Source organism: Coturnix japonica, chromosome 2 (assembly GCF_001577835.2).
Source record: "Coturnix japonica isolate 7356 chromosome 2, Coturnix japonica 2.1, whole genome shotgun sequence".
In the NCBI taxonomy this organism is placed as follows: domain Eukaryota; kingdom Metazoa; phylum Chordata; class Aves; order Galliformes; family Phasianidae; genus Coturnix; species Coturnix japonica.
Window position 1 is genome coordinate 29,655,701 of NC_029517.1, and position 22,125 is coordinate 29,677,825.

The following is a 22,125-nucleotide window of genomic DNA, read 5'->3' on the forward strand; positions in this document are numbered from 1 at the left end:
AGATAATTAGCACAAGGGCAGTTTGCCAAGCTAAAGCTGAGAGAATATCCTTCACAGCCTTCCTGGGCATTGGTGTCCTTTTCCAATTTTTATGCTGCTGTCACTGGACTCTGGCATTTCTTACCCAATTCATTTGCTTTCTGTGGTAATCATATGCAATGAAGATATGCATGGCCAACATTTAAACAGGCTGCAGATCAATTAGTGGTCTTAAGTTTATCTGATTTTTATCAAAGAAGACAGAGCTTTGGGTCGATTGTCAGAGCCTGTGTCAAGTTGACCTTTTCAGAGATGTCTACATTGCCAGTCCCTTGGGCAACTTGTTGTCCCCTGTTAGTCTCTGAATGGCAGAAGTCTGTTCTGCTCAAGCACAAAGTATACACAGATGTCTATATTACATTCTTATAGGTTTGACAGCAACTGCATGTTGTATCTATAAACTGTCCTTTAGCTGTGACACTTCCTCAATGATGATAAGCTAATTTATGCAACTAAATCTCCTTTGTGCAGAAATGAAAGCTAATTGAGTCATTACAAAGTAATTCAGGAAGGAATACCTTGTATAAATTGGCTTACTTTATAAATCCTTCTCAAGTGGTTTTCATGCATCCTAAGTGGTGCTAAGCAGTTTTGCTGCCATCAAACACCCAAGTGAAAAAGACAGCTTAGAAGAGCTATAAAAACATTATTTTAAAGCAGCAGAGGAAGAGAAAAGAAAAGAAAGATGAAAAGAAAGTACACACACAAAATAAAGAAGAAGGATTTGAATTACCTGAAGCAGTGGCTACTTTCTCCTGGCTCCATTTCCTTGGTGTTTCAGTCTTTGGAGGAGCATTTTCTTCTGCAAAACACAATTGCAAATGAAGCTGAAGGGACACCTCAGCTGACAGGAATTACAGCCCACATTAGTCTGAAAGCCACACTCCACATCTCCAGACCATAAGCCCTGTTTACTATTTTGCATTTGTACAGCAGCTGGAGAGTTGTTTTTCCTGTGGTTTCCCCCACCCATCCAAATACTCCAAAAGTTTTCTTTCGAAATCTCACTCGTGAACACGCTTCCCTTCTCACTCTGCTCTAAAAACAGTAATCCAGTTCTGCTGTTTTTATGTTATACAAGACAATTAGAATGAGAGCCTTGCCAGCACAAAGAGAAGGAAACCAAGGAGTAAAAAAGTATCCCAGCCCATATAAAGTAATCTGTTCTACGCAGAAGTATGCAGAGAAGGAAGAGGACATCTTCAGCACCATCAGACAGACACACACTAACTAGGCACCTGCAAGATGGGAATGCAGACATCACAGATGCCATGCATTCAGTCCTCTGCCTATTGCAGCTAACCATGGTTTTAAGCAAACCAGACTGCAAGTAACTTATTTCAAGTTTAAGAGACAAGAAAAGAAGAAGCCTGGCAGTGATCTACACTAAAGAGTGTTTCCTGGCTAGCAAGAACAGAACACTCTATGAAATTCCCATAGGCAAGTTCTTAAGATGTACTCCATCCTCATCTTACATAGATGGGGAATTCTTTCATCCCCATACCCTTACATGAGGAAACCCACACTCCACGCAGCACAGGGATGTAACACCTGCTCTGCACAACTCACAGTCAACCATTTGTCAATGAGGCAGAACAGGGAACAAACCATGAGCTCTTTTTAAGTTGTATTATTTCTTCAGCGTCACAAAAAAAAGTAGAAACACATTTATCTTGGCCCTTCTAATACACCAAAAGCTGCTGAATGAATGAAGAAATAATATACCAATAAATCCACTTCTCAAACAAGAATTGGACTTTTAATATGTCTGAATTACTCATCACATCTTATGCTGATATTCATGCTTCTTTTTAGGACATGTTTCAGCAATTTGTTTTGATAGCTTATTAATGACAGACAACAGATACAACACTCACAACTTTAGAAGTGTTCTTTATTGAGAAACTTTCAGTAATTTGACTTTCTACTTTGACAAAGAGTGAATTTTATATCAAGAGTTCAAAGGATTGCTAGACTTGTAAAATTTAATCTACCCACAAGACTGTCTGTGTGAACATTAAAGCAGATGTTTAAAGCACAAGAGTAGACCTGTTGAAATAAGTATGCATAATTGTTTGCTAACTTACATACGCAGGTCTACAAATATGACAGTTACATCATGAAATTCAAAGAGCTTTGAACTTCTGCCCTGCTAAGCCACTGAGAGTTTTAGCTGTCTGACTCTTTACTAGCTAAAAGTCTGGTTGCAATGAATATAAACTATTTTTGAGCCAAACAAGAAGAAAAAGCAAAACCAACACGACAGAACAGGGAAAATCTAAAGCTGCAGTACAACACAAAACACTCCAAACTATTTACTGCATTTAAATGTACTCCCTCACTTGGCATACCACTTGTGGCATGTTTCCAAGTATGCTCATTTGTTTGTTTTAAGCACTTAGAACTGGAGTACAAATGACACAAACACATCCCTATAAGCTGTCCAGAGCACTAGGAGGCACTGTCATTCTATGGCTTCCATACCACAATTACACCACCCACAGGAATTATTATCCCATTGCCAGTCACATTTTCTAGGATACTCCCTAATGTAAGAGGAGTCAAGAAGACCATTAAAATAATCTGGTACCATATTTTTCTTCTTCACACCATCACCACCGTTACAGTAAGATAATGTTCTTCTCTGTCTTCTCACTATGTCAAAATGAAAGCAATCAACACTAATCAAACTAGAACTCTTCCACAGCTGTAGATCCAAAGAACAAACATCTGGCCCTTGAGATACAGCTTACATTTCACACTCAAAGACCCTTAGGGCAAACAACCACCAAAATCATTGAACTGACAGTAAAACAAAGAATTTATTATACTTATTCATTCATTTCCAGTTAGTCCCAGAAAGACACTCAAAATAATTTACTTATTTGAATCTGAAGAAAGAACAGGAAAATAAATAACCAACCACAGATGATTCTATCATCCACACAATTTCAAAATAGAACAGTGAATACTATACTAAGTTGAGTTTTTGATATTAAGCCATTGATTTTTCTTCCAATTTCTTTTTCTTAAAAAAAAAAATCTTAAAAAAAATTAAAAAATCAGACTACTTGAGTATAAAATGGAACTTGGCTCAAGCGATGCATTCCTTCAATGGAATGTGGTATCTCCATAATAAATATTCATAAACTTAACAGTTTCCTCTACCAACACACCTCTTAACCATTCTCATATACTATACACTAATTTATAACATTATTAAATGGTGTTCTACTGTTTTTTAATCTCTGAGACAGACATTGCCTTTGCATAGCATTAGTTTATACCTGGGATAATTCCAGCCTGTGGGCTAATACATCCTATTCAACACTTTAATAACAGTAAACAAAAACAGCTCAGCTATGCAGCAGTATCTTCCAAACCACACAGATGGTTATAAGGTTTTCATTGTGCGGTTTCCATAGCAATCATATTGCAAATCTGGAAGCTTCTTGCAAATAAGCAGCTTGTATTTACATGCCTCTCGGCTGCAGCATGGAACTCTACAACATGTGAAGTTGTTATTCCAATCACATATTGTTATAAACATCACTGGAAGATGTTTTGATCGGTTAAGATAAAAACTGCTGCAGTGAACTAATTTTTCATCTCTTTCATAATGATAAAAGCAATCATACGCTTGTAATGCACATTAATATGTCTTCATTTGAAATCTCACTGTGGTGTCAAAAGGTTATAAGCGTATAAACAGGTCTTATAAGACGAGCCCCCACAAAAACACTTGTTTTATTAAATAATCAATTTTTGAAATCACGGTGCCTTTACTATTGTATTCAGCAGGGATGACAGACACATGCATGCAAATACAAAGGTGCGTACACGAAGAACTCTGCTGACATGGAACATCATGGCTGCATACTGCTTTGTGTAAGAAAAAGATAAAGCAGTTTATTAACATCAAGAGTACCTACCCCTCTACACTGCTTTTTCCCTACCAAATAGTGTCTCTGTACAGAAGTAAACAAGAGCTTTCAAACGTGGATAAATGCTTATTATGGGAAACAGCTGAGACCTTTTCTCTCTCTGATTTATTATTTCATGAATTGACCTAACCCCATAACAGATGGATTATTTTCCTAATAAGGAACATAAATCAATCCAGCTATGTAAATCTGAAAAACAGCAAGAAGTGGCTTCTTACAAACAAGATTATTGGCATTAAAAGGAAAAAGAAAAAAAAAAAAAAAAAGAAAGAAAGAAAAAAAAAATTAAGTAATTCTGAAGAAGGAGCAATAAACACAAAACTTAAGTACATGATATCTTTTTTATAATTTGGCCAAGCTGGTATCTTCTACTAGCATTAGTAGAGAGGGATAGAAACCATGTGGGGTCAAAGGAATAAAACACCTTGTTCTGTGTAGGGCTGCCACACTGCCTCACTTGAGCAGTTCAGGGCACAGTGCACCCCAGCCATGGGAGCAAGGGGTCTCGACAGTACTCTGTACACCTCAGGCAAATTCTTAGCAGGCATTAGCCTAAGCAGCTTGATATCCAAGAGATCATCCACAGGCTACAAGACCTCAGGCTTATTTGCTTTGGTGTGTATAGTAGCATGGACTTTCCTTTCTGGCATTTTTTAGTCTCCACATCCACCCACTCTGTAGAAGGGAACCCCTAATTATTATTATTATTATTAAAATTATAAATTATAAATATATAATTTATTATTATTATTATTAAAAATATTATTCTATCATATAATCCAAGACTGATCCCCAAAATAAGTTTTATTCAAATATACTAACAGCTAAATTGGGCAGTGCTCCAATTGGCTCTTTGTGCAAGTTTGTATCAGTTCTTTGAAAATAACTACTATCTAAATTCCAGAACTAGAAAGGTTGGGTATATCCACTGCTCTTTTTGTCCTACCAGCAGACAATGTACTGGTACCCCAGTGGCCTTAAATAAATGCTACTGACTGTACAAAGTGAAGGTAGAATCATGAAATAGCTTGGGAGGAAAGGGACCTCTGTAAATTACTTAATCTGACATTCTGCTCCAGGTCTGAAATTTAAATCAAGTTTCTAGGAAACATTTGGCATCTTTTGGTACTCCACTCTGATAATCTAAGCTATTCAGCAGTTAAACATCTCATGTATGATACAGCTTAAGCTTAGTATCTTAACCTAGTTTAAGACTTCATAGACAGGATTAGCTCATGACTCCATTTTATCAAGGTCTTGCTAAGACTCCAGCTGTAAGGTTTCCTGAACTTCTTGAGAAATCCTGCATTTTTTTCTTCAACTGCATTTCCTGTATCTTGAGAAAGTGTTCTTATATACCACCATTTCTCCCAATTGTGTAAGCAGTCTGAAAACACCTATCTCAGCTAAAGCACTGCCCCCTATTGAGAAGACCTTGGGAGGCTAACTCAGGGCCCTTAAAAGATTAGCAAACTTTGTAATAAATTAACTCAGGATCAATGTTAGTTTAAAAAAGAAAAAACGTCAGAAGGAGAGAGAGGAAATGATACTGAAGTCCTGGAATGTCACTTCTAGATTTTCTGCATAAAATTCTCTTACTGGGACACCATCCAACGAACCTACATGTCATAGTTTGGTGTAATCAAAAACAACATTTTCTTCCTACCAAAAGCATTTTGGAGGCGTAACATTTGCTGAACTAAAGAGTGAAATAAAACAATAAAAACCAATACTACTTGGGACAAACACAAAGCACACTTCAGGCTACAATTCCCTAGTCTTCTGTATGTTCTTTGGATCATATAACTATTGCCATGACGAATAATCACAAAGTGCAGCCGTAAAGAGAACTGAAGAAATTTGGAGAATCTAGGGAGGAAGGGTGAAGTCTCTAAATACATTTGTGAAAATGGCACTGCATTCTCCTGTTTTACCACATACACACTCATCAGTCTGAAACAGATCATAAAAACACTTCTGGAAAAGCAAGAAGATACTATGACCATCTCACTGGCAAGAAAAAGAGAAGCTTTTTCTAGGGGAAAGTATTTACTGTAGCATTTTAGAGCAGAAAAATATGAAGGTTAAGTGATCAAAAAACACATTTTGTTCCTCTGAAGAAAAACAGTTGCTCTCACACAAGAAGAAGAAAAAATCATTGGCAAGGTCATCCATGGTTGCTGCACAGTGTAGCATTAAATGTTATTTCTGTCTTGACACAAGCAGTTGGATCTTCTTACTCTAGTGTACGCCCTTTTACAAAGTTTTCATGAAGCATAGGACCATGCTTTGCTTTGTTTATCTTCCCTACTTGCTGAGACCTAAATATATATCAGCACTTTCTGTCTTTCTCTGTCCTTTTGCTTTCCTGCCTATGTCCCATTCCGCAGCCACAACCAGTTTGCATGAAGACTATATTCCTCTGCAAAGCTCATATGTATGTTGTTCCATTGCCAAACACAAAGGTTGTTGGTGAGTAAGAGCTGTTGTTTCCAGGGGTTCACAAGGCCCTCCAGGCTCTAAGAACCAAGTAGCACTATGGAAGGAAAAGCATGTTCAGTCACCTGAATGACAGAACAGAATATACTCATTAGGACAACTGAAAAATCCACAGAGACACAGGCGATTCCTGGTTTTAATTATGAATATATTAAGATTTCATGAACTCAGCTTCCTGCCTGGAGTGCCTGCTTGGAGCTCACTTTGCATATAAGCAACCTTCACAGTCATATTCTGAATGACAGCTGAATAAACACGGTCATTCTGTCCCTAGCAATACTCTTCGCTTCCAAACAACAAATGATTCAAAATCTCAACTGGGAAAAAAGGAAGGAAGGAAGGAAGGAAGGAAGGAAGGAAGGAAGGAAGGAAGGAAGGAAGGAAGGAAGGAAGGAGGAAGGAAGGAAGGAAGGAAGGAAGGGAAGGAAGGAAAGAAGAAGGAAGGAAAGGAAGGAAGGAAGGAAGGAAGGAAGGAGAGGAAGGAAGGAAGGAAGGAGGAAGGGAAGGAAGGAAGGAAGGAAGGAAGGGAAGGAAGGAAGGAGAAGGAGGAAGGAGGAGGAAGGAGGGGAAGGAGGAAGGAAGGGAGGAAGGAAGGCAGGAAGGAAGGAAAGGAAGGAAGGAAGGAAGGAAGGAAGGAGGAAGGAAGGAAGGAAGGAAGGAAGGAAGGGAAGGAAGGAAGGAGGAGGAGGAAGGAAGGAAGGAAGGGAGGAAGGAAGGGAAGGAGGAAGGGAGGAGGAAGAAGAAGGAAGGAGGAAGGAGGAAGGAAGGAAGGGAAGGAAAGAAGGAAGGAAGGAAGGAAGGAAGAAGGAAGGAAGGAAGAAGGAAGGAGAAGGAAGGAAGGAAGGAAGGAAGGAAGGAAGGAAGGAAGGAAGGAAGGAAGGAAGGAGAAGGAAGGAAGGAAGGAAGGAATAAGGAAGGAAGGAAGGAAGGAAGGAAGGAAGGAAGGGGAAGGAAGGAGGAAGAAAGAAGGAAAGGAAGGAAGGAAGGAAGGGAAGGAAGGAAGAAGAAGGAAGGAAGGAAGGAAGGAAGGAAGGAAGAAGGAAGGAAGGAAGGAAGGATGGAAGGAGAGAAGGAAGGGAAGGAAGGAAGGAAGGAAGGAAGGAAGGAAGGAAGGAAGGAAGGAAGAAGGAAGGAAGGAAGGGAAGGAAGGAAGGAAGGAAGGAAGGAAGGAAGGAAGGAAGGAAGGAAGGAAGGAAGGAAGGAAGGAAGGAAGGAAGGAAGGAAGGAAGGAAGGAAAGCAACACATTTAGATTCTCTACATTCTGTTTATCTTCCTAGATATAGATGAGGAAGAACCAGCCATTCATAAATTTAGGGTTAAAGATGGAGAAAAAAAGTAGCTAGGCTGACAGGATCAGGAGGAACAGAAATATGTAAAACCTCAACTAGACCAACGGTAACCATGAGAGAAGAGCAGGTGGAAGGAGGCAGGAAAAGTAGGAGTATGTAGCAGACCATCTACAATTCCTAATTCTAAAATTTCTTTGACAAAATGATCTAATTATTATTAATAAAATTCAATACAAATATGCCAAACTGCAATGTGCACTGCATAGAAATAAGGGATGAGTTTTGCACTGACCTTTTTATTTTCTCATGAAGAAAGACCTGATAACAGTAATTCTTCTCAAGAGAAAAGATAAAGGTCACTGCAAGCAAGTTCAATTGTGGATATATACACAATAATTATAATGAAGAAAGAAGAAATTACAGAGAGCCACTTCCAGAAAGTCATTAATTTTTTTTTGCCCTGCATTTACATTCACAGCTAATAAGCACTGAAAATTAATTATTTCTGGAATTTATTTTCAGAAATCAAGTCTCTTAACATTGTCCGATCCTGTATGCTGAACTGGTCACGATATGTTGAACTCAAAAAAACAACAAAGAAAAACCCAACAAAAATTGATAGATCATCAAACAAGGTTTCATAAGCAACTTCAGAGCCCAGCTCCTCCTAAAGTCATAAAGTTTGACCAGGCACTTTTCAAAGTGTTACTTCTACTTTTCGATTGAGAGCCTAGATAACTTCTATGCCCAAGCAGAGGGATCTCTGAAGGTAAGGTTTTATGTCAGCATCCAACAAAAGCACAATTCTGGCTCCACTTCTACAAATGTTCCAAAAGCCTCAAGTTTGGCTTGTAAAATCTGGGCAAGAGGTGTCTTATCTAAATCCATACTTAAACATTTAAATAAGGAACAAAATATTTTAGGATACTTCTCTTAACAATCCTCAACTTCTGATGTTTCTACATGCTCCTCACATGATTCAGCTAGTTAACAAAAAAATGCCCCCTCACCTGCCCTGCTTTCCTTCAAACAAAACAGTTGCAATTACTGGACAGAACAGTGCTGTTGAAGCTGATTCCACAGTTATGTTATAGGTTCGCAGGAATCTGCACCAGAAACTGCCTTCCTAAATACGTGTGCGTGCACATAACTCTGTTCTTGTATATAAGCATTGTAAAGATTTATGTGAATTCGCTGTAACTAAATTGGTTTGTTCTCTTAACCCATAATAGCTCTTAGTTATGTAAATAGTTTAAGTGTTCAACATGACGTTTTGTAAGCTTCTATTAATAAAGGTTTTGCTAAAATAAACGTGGTAGCTATTAAAATCTACATAGAAAATATAAATAGTTCCCTACATAAATACATCTACCAATCAAGTATTTAATTAACTAATCTATACATTATAACTTTGTACTACAGTGTTATTTGACAACCATGTACAGGAGTCACAGTTCTCAGGCCTAAATTTATCTGCTGCAGAGAAAGAAGTCTTTAGATGTCAAGAGAAGTTTCCCATACTCATTGATCAGCAGCAAGATTTAAATTTAAAAGTCATTTCTGAAAATTACATACTCCTAATTGTGACAAATGTGACTTGACACAATATTTACATACACAGAATCATAAAGAAAGCATCTTATTTAAACCACATTATATCCTTTACTAATCTGCAGGGTTAAAGTATTCACATTTATATCCTGATTCCAGAAATGACTTTACTCCAAAAGGCACAGAAGACAAGGCGTTTCAGCCTCGTTTGCTTTAGTGAGAGGAAACACAATACAGTTGTTGGCATGTTTCCACAAGAAAAGTCTGGCTCCCAGATGCTTCTCTACTGACTCCTTTAAAATGTTCTACCAAGACATTTTTGTATTCTCTGTGTTGATCATTAAATGCACATTGACAAAAAAAAAAAAAAAAAAAACACCCAAAAACCAACCAACCAGCCTTCAGTCTTTGGGTACTTTCATAAGAAGTAACAAACCCACACCACTGCCTCTTTTCACTGTTTGTGGCATTATGCCACTAAATTCAGTCATGGCGGCTATGTTAAATTTTTTTCTCCAGCTTTAAATGAGGAAATTAACTGTGAAACATGGTTGTTATGATTCACTAGGAAATAAAAAAATCAGAATAAATCAGAAATAAGCTAAAAATTATAGCTGCTACACAGACTGTTTACACATACAGTATTTGAGGGTACCAAGTCCACGTTCATTTCTACACACGTCAACAAACGCAGTCTCATTCCCCTCCTTTCATACACAAGGACCAGAGTGGGATCAGCAGCTTTGGATGTCTGATGTCACCAGCCCTACATGCACCTCTGAGAGACGAGGGAGGACGGCAGGGATCTGAAAACAGTTCATAAACAGGAGATGACAACTGCTCCCCAGAAGCCCGCCACTTTACTGCGGGATTGGCATGCAGCTGGTTCTTAGAAAAACCAGGGCCTCTAGAGTCCCAGATTAGCTGAACTCTCTTGCAGCCAGTACTTTGGATTCTCTAGGCCTCATGCCAAAGACACAGCGCAGTCCCAAGTTGTAGTTTACAAGCAGCCATTTGCTAAGCCTGGGCAAGGTGATTTAATCCAGAAACTGGTCTTTAATGATCCTTATGGAAACAATAACAAAATCATATTCATCTTGAAATGATGTTTACTCAATTATCTGAAACCACTGTTCAATATTTAGTAATGGAAACACCTTACTCCATCAGAAAGGTATGAAAATTGATTCAATTAATGTATTTTGTGACGTGTTGAAGAGTAGACACTCCCGCTACGCACTAGAGGCTTCTCTGTAGACAACAGCTTTGCCATGACAGTAAGATTCCTTCCTTTTATTTCCCAGTTTTACTTATTGTTGTCTTCAGTTTTCAAGGACAGAGTAATTGTTACAGCCTGGCCACAAACCAGAGGGAGAATCACTCAATCTTTTTCCTTAAAGAACTCAAAAGATCCCAAGCTCTTAAACTAGCTCTCATTAGAACATAAAAAGTTCTTAGATGGAGATTAAGATTTCCTAGGAAAAAAAATAAGGCTATTAAAAACAAAACAAAGAAACAAACAAAAAAAACCAAACAAACAAACAAAAAAAAGGACTGAAACAAAATATCCCCAATGCCAACTGTGTCCTGGAGTTATTTTCTTCCTTTTTTGCTCTCTTGTCCAAATTTCAGTGATCTGCAATGGGCTCTCCCCAGCCTCTTCTGTCTTATTAAGAACACGATCTTTCCTTCAGCACTGATGCTCACCTGTATGTCTGCAGCCTGCCACCTCTGGAGCTTCCCCCTCCCTGTGCTAGGGCATAGAAGACTGTTGCATCTTTCCATCTCAACCTGGTTCACCCTGCCTGACCACTGAAGCAGACAACCTGCTCCTTCCAAAAACAAGGAGCCAGACCAGAGAGTAGCAGCCAAGAAAGGCAGACACAGAGCCCTTTTTTGTGTTGTTTTCCTTGTCCATATGCAAGCTAAACATGATATCCATTACAAATGTAGCACACTGTAACAAACAAGCAAAACAGGCACACTTGCATTACAGACAACAGCATTCATGAAGCTCTGGTTAATTAGCAGCATTTTGTTAGCCTAATTTCTCCATCTTGAGGAGAGCGGGTAGCACATAAAAAGTATACTGAGACTAAAGATATATACATAGATATATAAAGATATATATAGATATATATCTTTTATATATATACACATACACACACACACATATATATATGGATATATATATATATCCATATATATATATATGGAGGGATTCAAGCTTTCCAAAGGCTAAAGAATTCAAATCAGAGAATAGCACGTACAGTAACACGGTGATTAAGTCAGCCTTTAAAGCCCACCTTACTGGGTCTTATTTTAGAACCCAGTTGTATAAATTATGGTTCTATAATAGCTACCTCGTGGAAGCCAGAAAAGTTGGGAAGCACTTGCCTGAGGCACCGTATAACCTCTGGTTGCTCTTGTTTCTCAAAAGACTCTGCCTAATGGTTTTAATAGCCTGATATACAGTCATTCATCACAAATTCAAAAAGTAAAGGTTCCTTGATCTATCTATATAGCATTCATCACAGTTACACTCAAACAGTAGAGCAAGCCCAAATTTTCTATTTTCATAAATATACATAATACAATTGACATTTTACTTTGAACTTGCTAAACTACAGCAATTCCTCAAATTTATGGTTAATAAACTATCTCACATACCAAGGCATTTCCTCTGAAGGCTCTGTATTAGAATTATTTCACTGCTGCTTAATTAGATAAAACCAGTGCCACCAAAGAAAGAACTACAGGTCCATAACCCATTGAAGACATGCATGCATAAACAAAGCTTTGCTCACATTTAACAAGAACTCAACTGTCAGAAACACAGTCCTCATCAAAAAAAAAGCTATGATACAAGTAATTTTACTTTGTGTGATTTTCTCTCCCCAGGATGACAAGCCATTCTGGGACAGAATTCTGTCTTTCAATAACAAACAACTTCTGTCACATACTGTTCACATCAGATTGGTTTTACAGATCAATAGTGTCAAAAGTTGTTTAGCACTGGCACACAGAAAACAATGTAAAAATGATGGATTGGTACTTGCAATAAAATAATCTTATTTCAATAAGTAAAGTCCTTTCAATGAGATGTGTAGTAATTAGTTTTTGAAAGACTTCTTTTATACATAAAACTGCATGATTAAAAATACTTCCTTTTCAGATATTACCAAGTTATGCTTTTTAATTTTAAGCAAACAAGCTTCAAAATGCCAACAGCCAATGAATATTTAACAATCTAGATCTTTTATGTTTTATTATTATTATTGTCTGATTGGGCACTTTTCTGTTTCTTTTTGTTTTGTTTTTTGTAACTCCTTATTACAGTGGATCACAATTCAGGAAGTATACTACTGTTTTTCCCTCTTGTGAACTCTGGAGCCTATTTAGTCTTGCATGCATTTCAAGAAGAGGAAAATACCTAAACTTAATTGTACACATTTTCCATTTAGTGTAGATACTACAATTAACAGCTCTGAATTTCACAGCTGGCCACCATTCCTTCTACAACTCCAAAAATGGAATACAGAAAATGCAATCTGGAATTCTGAAAACGTAGGCTTAGAATAAGTGACGTATTTTGGTTAAAAAAGAAAAGAACAATTTTTTCTTCAGTACAAGTATGCTACTAAATAAAGAACACTCTTCTCTAAAAGTATTTTTCAGCAGAAAATTCTCCTTACCCAAGACTGGCAAGTGCCTCGCGCACACAAATCAGCCTAAATTTGAATACTCAATTATTATTCCATTTTTACCAGCTTCCGCACTTGAATGTTTGTGAATGTTTATAATATATTTGAATTGCATCAGCCACAGTAGAGTTCCTGACAGCTATGGGACACCTGTTATCCCCAGACCAGCGATATATATTCACTGTTCGAGAAACACACAAGAAAGGTCTGTGAACCTTATTTTTCCTCTCAAAGACTTGCCACTTCCCACTCAAGGGACATCTTATTATTTTCAGCTGCACCAGATTGTCTTACCTCCTCTTCCATCACTGACACTTAACATCAATAGAAATAAAAGGTTCCCTCTTTAGATGTAGGATTACATTAATTGAAGATAAAGCCCAGGCTCTTGTGGCAAACAAAAGCTGAGATTCAGGTATCAGGTTCCTAAGCATCTTCTGGATGTGATGTCTTCAAATACAAAAAGTTGTCTGCATTCATAACTAATGTCTCATGATCATCAAGTATCAGTGGAAAGACACTCAGTATATATTAATTCCACAAGAGTACTGCCTCAAAACCCTGGGCAACAGAGAATTCAGACACAGCCCCAGACCATCACAGAAGTTTAAATTCAGCAACCTGCAGTTGCAAGAAAATATTTTCCAGTGATTTCCATGTTTGGCATATAATAAAAGACACATAGAAGACCTGAAATCCCAGTGATAATAACACACACAAAAACACCAAACGCAGAAAAAAAACCATCATTACTGCACCCTCACACCAATGTGCAGTTCACATACGTTTTTAATTGATCCTATATTAGGGAGGTGGTGGAGTCACCATCCCTGGCAGTGTTCAAGAAGCATCTGGATAGGGAGCTAGGAGGCATGGTTTAGGGGTTTTCTGTAGGTATTGTAAAGGGAGGACGGTTGGACTAGATGATCTTAAAGGTCCTTCCAACCTTGTGATTCTATGATTCAATGATTTGAATATCTTTTGACTTACAGTGAAGTAAGTAAGCCCTGCGGCATCTCCTCTTAGTCTGGTATTGCATCTAATGGTAAGCATTATGGGCAGACATACCCAGTATATAAAAATAAATGGTTAAACAACTGAAAAATATTAATTTATTAACACTGAGATCAAATCTTGGAACAAATGGTTTTGAAGAACAGCCATTCCTCACTGCTTTAAAAGGAGGACAAACAAAAAAAGAAAAACCACCTCACTGTTCTTGAATATGAAATGTGTTTTAATAGAAATAATTCAAAATACTTCCAATAATTACTTTCAAAACTCAACTTTAGATGAGTCCTCAAGAATTCTCATCTACTTTTCAGCTTCAAATATCACAGACTCTACTTAGATTTAGAAATCACATCATTTTCTAAGGAAATACAGTTAGAATTCTTTTTGTTGGGAAAAAAGAAAATACGTGTATATTTAAATAGCAAAACATTATTATATATCACTTTTGTGGAAAAGAAGTAAGGAATTGCACAAATACTTGATAAATTACTGACGCTGGGAGGAATTTGGACAATATACCAGGATATACAATACACTACCTTAACAGCAATCTTCACAAATAACATGTTAGATTTCATAATAATCTTTTTATCTGCTGACTCAGACCTACTGCTCTGATTCACACTGATCCATTAACAGTTTGTTTTAGCTTATTTGGTTTTGGTCATACAGCTGCAATCCAGAACAGGGACTGCCATGCACCAAACAGACCTTGGCAGTGATACATTGAAAACTCTGAAGCAAGCACATGTCTTATGAAAAGGTGTATTCATTAACACATCATTTGTGAAATCCTCTGTGCTAGCACCAAAAACTTAGTATATCTGACAAATATCTGCTATAATCTTGTGTTTGTGAGTGACAGATCAAGCTTACACTCAAGCCTCAGTAAATAATCATGACTTTCTTCTTCCCTAAAAGTAAACCAGAGATCACGTTCTTGCCTTTTGCCCAGTTCAAGCTGTGAAAATGCTCAAATGACCAAGTAACAAGAGAAGATGATGAGGACATTGAGTTATGCTATTTAGCTGCAGAGATTAATGGCTAAAAATTAAGACAACAAAGCTGTTTCAAGAGACAATCGTGAGTCAGAGACAAGCTGATCATTCTCCATCTTCATAAGCAATGTTTGAAATAAGTTCTGAAACAACATCAATATAATTTTAAAACTATTACTTTAAAATTATTAAAATACTTTGTTTAAATAAGCAACCACATAAAAAATGTTTCTCTGTGTAGCACACTTCCAGTTGTTTCTTACCTTTCCTCCAAGCTTTGCCTTGGTTACTGAGTTTCCCTAACTAAGCTTCCAACTGCACTGCAAAACAGAATTACTGGCCAAATACTGTGGTTTGATCAAACTGTTTGGCAGAGAAATGATAGTGGGAGTTAAAAGGCAAAGGCAAGCTTTTCAGTCCCATGATCCTTGTCCCAGTCAGACACTGAACCAATCCCAAAATTCAATTTACAGCAAAGTAGGGACTGACGCAAGTTGTATTTGCTGGATTAATTCCCCACAGCAATTCCCCTGGCTAGACAGCACTGGATTTCACTGTCCTCTTACCCAAATATTCTCTATCTTTTGGACAGGTTAAAATTAAATGATACAAAGCCAGACATTTCAGATTTGTATTACACCACAACACTTGGGATTTCCAACCTTACCAAGAATCACCAAAGAGATCATCAAACCCTATATTTAGAATCATTTTGGTGGAAGCTATACTGTGCACACTGGAAACTACTATTATGCAAGTTTGCAAGACGAATGAGAAATGAAAAAGATAACACAAGATTGAAATTTAATATAAGGATGAGAGTTTATATTAAGACTGTTGTTTTTCTATTGAGCAAGACTGTTATAGAAAGAACACAACTGATGTTTCAGAAAGGATCGTGGTTAGTACTGCAAGTTCATGTAAGTGGTCCACGCAGATGAGAGACCAAAGAATGAAGGAAAGAAGGCCCTTAAAAATTATGTCACTAAGATTCCAGGTTATTAAAGAAAATAATTTGGTCTTCAGGGATGATAAGAGAAGACAAAATCTTGACAACTATCTCCTGACAAGCACAACTCAGTAGTTTTTTTTTAAACACCACTAGACTAAAGACTATGCATCCAGATAAAACTACACACACGTATAACATGGTTTAACACTAGAGTTTGAGAAGTTTTAAGCTCCACATAAATAACCACAGTAAAACACACTGAGTGGGAATCAGGCAAATGATGGTTCTATAGTAAATATGAATTTGTGTGAGCCATTGAAGAAAGAAAGTGATTTAACAGATAAAGAGTAATTTTTCCACCTCTCTTTGTACCCTCTCCAACTATCAGCCTATTTCTTCTGCTAGCAAGCAGTACAAATTGAATTCCGTTGAAATCTAACTTTGTAATAGGAAATACAGACTATTACTATTCTGGATACTGGATTGAAGCTAGTGAGCTCCTGTCTGGAAAATCCATTTTTCTACAATGTCTACTGCTACATGAGGGATGGGGGGGTGGGGGGGGAAGAAGGCAATGTAGCAGCTAGTGAGTACTGCATCAGCCCATCCTGATTGCTGCTACGCTTCCTCAAAATACTCAGTTTTACAAAATAGTGAGAAAATATACATATCATCTCTTCAATCCAAACTCTCTTTACTGTAACACTAAGCCCAATATTACAGAATTGACTTCATTATGAACTGGTTGAATTTGCTTGGAAATGCAGACATAAATTTAAAAAAACACCGGACTACGCAAATGATTCCTTGAGAAATGGCAAATAACAATCAGATGTATAACAACAAGGTACAATGAGCTGTGTACCTGAAGTACAACGCTTTAAAGTTTTGATGTCTGGAAAGCTAGTGGACGTAACATCAAGATGCTCTGAGGATCAATACAAAGTGCAAGTAAATTTCTTCTTCCTCCTTACAAGGATCTAGCATGTGTCTTCTCTATTCCAGAGTTTAGAATGGCTTTTGGGCGCTACAAGAAATTATTAAGGGAACAGAAAGGTACAAGAGTTCAGAATTTCTTATTTGCTCTGGATTAGAAAGAAAAACTAACAGCAGGGATAATGGATTTCCACTTTTTCCACTATGAAAGGAAGGGAGAATACATTCATTTACCCAGGAAAATAAAAAGGACAGTTAGTGGGAATTAAAAGCCTACCATCAACAAGGCCTAATGAAGCCAGGTGAGACCAAAGTGAAGTATACTCTTTTACCATCAGTTTAAGCGAACAGAATTACAAGAACCAAGCAGGGCCTATTCCTGTGAGATCTGTCAACTAGCACTTCATCTAATCCTCTTCAATATGTTATGCATAAGGAAGTGAAAGACTGATCTTGGGCAACAGAAACATTAGTTTTTACTGCCATTCAGGCAAATTACTTTTGAAGTAAAAAACATGATGGGCAAGTCGGTGGAAAAAGCTGTAAGGCAAGTTGATTTTTTTAATTTTATAAAATAAATACATACTAGAGAATGTTAATGAACTAGAAGTCCTTCAAGACCACTTTTACACTTTCTGCATTATATTGATGCTCCTGCTGAAGAAAACTGAAGTGTTCCACTCAGATATGGTTAAAGACATTTCTAATGTCACAGAAAAAAATTGATTGAAATCTGTATCTTAGTCACCAGGTTGCTTTATCCTCTCAGGTTATCAAACTAGAAGCAGAGAAGACAAAATTGTCACTAGTCGTAAGGTTAAAAACAAAATAACCTCAACATACCTGGAAGTTCTTCATAAATACTGTCATCTGTTGGCTCACTGCTTGCATGTCCAACATCATCATATTCCTCCTCCTCAGGAATACTATTAGATCCCATATCTATGTAAAAGCAAAGTTAACATTTCCTAAATAAGAAAACTAAAAGAAATTCATTCAAAATGCAAACATAATTTATTTGTATTCTACAAGCTGGTTCTTATAGTATATTCTTATTTTTTTATACCACTCATAAGGGAAGCTTACAAGCTACATGGTACTCTTGGAAAGAAAAGCAAATACACTGCATTAGGAGAAAAGTCATGTAAAAGCTACTAGATGATTGGGAACCAAAAGTTACTATTCAAAACTTGGATAAGTGGTAATAAGAGAGATACAAACATGACAGCGCTACCATCACTAAGCAGTACTAATAATAAAGGATATGGCTTTCCTGGCTTACCTTGAATTACAAATTTCACTTGCTGTACCCATTCCTCAGCTTCTTTGGGAGTGGCAGCTGTAAACTATTAAATGTTTATTAATAACAAGTAGTAGTAATGACAAAAACATAACTACAATTTCATTAGCAATAAATAAAGGGTCAGCAGCATTCTCATCACTTCCTCAAGAAACCATTAGTAATTCTTTTCGTGTCTTCTGGTACTTTTCTTGCAAGGATGCTTCTTATAATGTAAAGCTAATTTTGACAAATTTACGTAATTGAAGGAGAGGATGATGGATTTGAAACTCTGATCAGCAGCTGGCAGCTGTGCAGAAAAAAAGCTGCTTCTCTTCATCAATGTCAAAGCCAGAACTGATGAACAAAATTTGCCCTTGACAATTAGAAGACACCCATGAATTTCTTTAGACTGCTGGGTACAGTTTTCTTAAAAATGTTCTTGTCAGACTCCAACACACTACCTGACAGCTTAATTAACTGGCTTTCAACTGCAATCTCAGATATTTAAAACTTATTAAACTTACATTCCATATTGATGTCTAGCTGATAGATCTCTGAATTGCACAGCTGATATGTGCCTTTAAGCAGATATACTTGGCAAAGCCATGGCCAATACAATATGTGTTCAACACTGATAGATATTTTGTTTAACTTTTTTTTCCGTTACTTAATTCATCCAAGAAATAATAGACATACTATACAATAGACATTAAAATACTAACATTGAAACGACCAATAGATAAAGATGATAGATTTCCTTGTTCTTGTCCAAAATGATAGTATTTGAATGCATACATATATTTTTTTAATTAGATTTTTTTTCCTAATATCTTCCTAATATATAACATACAGTATAAGCAAGCAAGGATTTCCTTTTTTTTTATTAAGATGTCAGTGGAAGTTGTTTTATTGAAATGTTCATTTGGTAACTGGAATTGTAAAGGCTTTATCAATTTAATTTCAAGTCGACATAAAAAGTCCAACCTGATAAATGCGCTTATCAGGAGCGGAGATTTCAAAACAGCAATCTTTCTTTGCATCCTTCCGAAGGCTATTATTCATTCTGATGGTGTAGCCCTCTAAGGCAAATTCACCTTTCTGTTGTTTGTCTGTTGGAGATAAAAAACAAAGTTAGAGCTTCATTTACAACAGTGAATGCAAGTGCCTCAGCAGGTTATCGTTTATTCAGATTTGGTTTTCTATTTCATGAATTTTACAAAGAACAGGGAGGTTTTTTAGCAAAATGATTAGGTGATACTTCTGGAGATAAAGCTTTACTTTAAAGGAAGGTGTAGAAAAAAGTATATTTTTCTGTAGGATGACTACAGAATTCCATAGAGAGATGCCTACAGATGGTGGTCTTATTTAGCAAGAAGTGCATGTTATGACAATTGTACCTAGGGAAAGCCAAGAACTGGAACTGGTGAGACATGCTTCCTATAAATCAGTGTCTCTTCCAGGTTCAGTAAACCAATGGGAAAACCCATCTAACCGAGAGCTTGCTGAGCTCCCTCCTGAACTAACCACTTTACTTAAAAAAAATAAACTTCAAGCTCCTTTTTAAACAATTGAAAAAGCTTTTCTGCCCACCCACTCCCAGATGCACTTCCTTTCCACATGGTACAAGTAGAGAATGAATTCTGTTATAAATTCAGGTGTGTGTTCCCAAAGCATTTTTCTCAGCACAGTTTAATTAGCTAATAAAAGTACTGAGCCCTACCACAGTTTATTACGTAGAGCCATGTGGTTGCTTTAAAGACAATCCTACTTTTTCAATTTTAAGGGTTCTGGTTTATAAAAGTAACACTTAGCATAGGCCTGAGTTAAATATTCTGCGTGGTGGGCAAGTAACACCTGTGTGCTCCTGAGCACTTTAAACCAAGGCATGTTTTGGTGGATATTAAAAAGAAAACAAAAAAGCAGAAGTAAGTTGTTTTTGCAAGTTCTGGTGGTCATAGTACAGCGTTCAATCTAATATGGGAATCACCAGTCGCATTTTTCTCAGGCGTCCCAGAACAAAGTGCAGACGTAAATGAAATAAAATTATATAGATCCTTATGTTGTTTGTTTGTTGTTTTTTTCCCCCACACACAGAAGGGGAATGCATTAACTAACAAAAAGCATTAGACGCAACAGCGCTGTGACTTCTGCTCAACAGAAGCAAATGAAGCATCCAATGCTCGTGCTTTTCAACAAAAGGACACAGTATCCATAGGCAGATAAAATAAGAAAAAAAAGACAATTTTTGAAGGAGCAAAATGTGACAAACAGCAATGCAAACATCAGTAAAGAAAGGGCAGTTCCTACACAAATACTCTCCTTAACAGCCTTACATTGTGCTTTCTTCCACCTTTTTCTTAATTCTCACCCAGGGCAAGGAAACAGCAAGTTAAAAAATTACATGAACAAATCCAGAGCACTGTGCCATTCCCTTTTTCTAGTCCCTTCTGTAACAGTAGATTTTCTTCATTAAGTAGTAAGATTCAGTACTGATATTTTTTATTTGCTCAATTCTCCATCCTCACATCAATCAGGACACAGATGCAAAATTCATGGAATGCCACCAAGGCAGATATTAAAAATAACTTGCAATAGGTTAAATAGATCTCCTTTTAATGAAATTCATTTCAGCCTAGAAATTTTATTGTTCCTTCACTTGTGACCTCAGGAAGAAGACAAAGTGGAGCACATTAATTTCTCACTCTGCCATACTAAACCCCAATAATATAGGAGCATGCAGACAGAATAAACAAACATCAGGTTCAAAAGGTAGTAACAAGTGGTATACTTCATAATGAAAGAACACAGTGCATGGTATCCACATTGTATTCGTTCATTTTCTTCTTTATACTGCCCCTTTCTCATCTCTTAGGATATGCCATTCCAGTGGAAATTATTTGCATACACACAAAAAAAAATTGTATTTCCTTTGCTATTAAAGTCTCTCACTGCACTTCATTGCAGCAGACTAGTCATATCTTTGCTTCTAATTAGCTAAGCAGAAAGGAGCCCCTGACAGAAGCCCAGTGTAGCTCTGCACAAGTGCTTAAAACGTTGACCACAAAGAAATTTCAAGATTATGTGATACTTCACAGCCCTTACAATAAACCCACCAAAGTTGGGAGAAAGACTCAGTTCGCATTTGCAATTCCTGTAGCAACAAACCAAAGACCAGGTATTTCCTAAGAAGAAGCTCCACAAGTATGAAGTGGGAGGACACCAGCCAGTAAACTGCCCAGCTGCATCTACTGATGTGACAGGCAATGGGTGCCTACAAATCCCAATTGCTCCTGTACAATAGACCTCTCAAGGAAGGACTGGAGACCAACCCTGTTACCTGACAGCCAGAGGGCAAATTGTGATACGTGGCAGCTGTTTGGCCAGGAACAGTACTCAGATGTGGGCTGGAAGGCATGCCCATCTTGTGATTACCATATTTGATAACCACCTCAACAACACATCTTAGGAAATGCTTGCAGCTAAGCAGGTGTGACTTCTGTGAACTTTCCCATTCAGAAATGTTGATATCACAAATACTTTCAGTATACTGTACTTCACTGAGATTATAACAGGTTTTGATGTTTAAAAACTTTAAAGACCTGAAGATTTTACTTAGAGATAAAAAATTAGATATACTAGTTCCTAATAGCAGGAGCCTTAAATGTCCATAGCTTCAAGAAGCTTATTTACATTACTGAGATGTCACTTTCACTTTGAGTCTCCAAATTAGTACCAGAGTTTTTCCCTAGACAGGAATTCAGCAGCATATTAGGAAGGAATTGGGAAGAGACATATGAACAGAATGCACTTCTCTGAAGGATAACGTTCTTCTTGCCTCTTATTTTCTCAAGATAGAGCTTTGCAATTCAACCACAGGAAACCCTTTGGCTGTCACAGTGCAAAATAGAACAGCAAT

The 22,125-nt window shown here is 37.2% G+C and overlaps 1 protein-coding gene across 1 annotated transcript in view; it reads right to left on the bottom strand.

The window, feature by feature from the left end:
* Window positions 1-22,125, bottom strand: part of SKAP2 (src kinase associated phosphoprotein 2) — a 106,598-nt gene that overhangs the window by 16,891 nt on the left and 67,582 nt on the right. The window contains exons 7-10 of the mRNA XM_015853838.2: window positions 19,194-19,318; window positions 18,210-18,273; window positions 17,771-17,869; window positions 773-841 (exon numbers count right to left, since the gene is read on the bottom strand). Coding sequence (XP_015709324.1) covers window positions 773-841; window positions 17,771-17,869; window positions 18,210-18,273; window positions 19,194-19,318 — 357 coding nt within the window. The remainder of the gene's footprint in view (window positions 1-772; window positions 842-17,770; window positions 17,870-18,209; window positions 18,274-19,193; window positions 19,319-22,125) is intronic.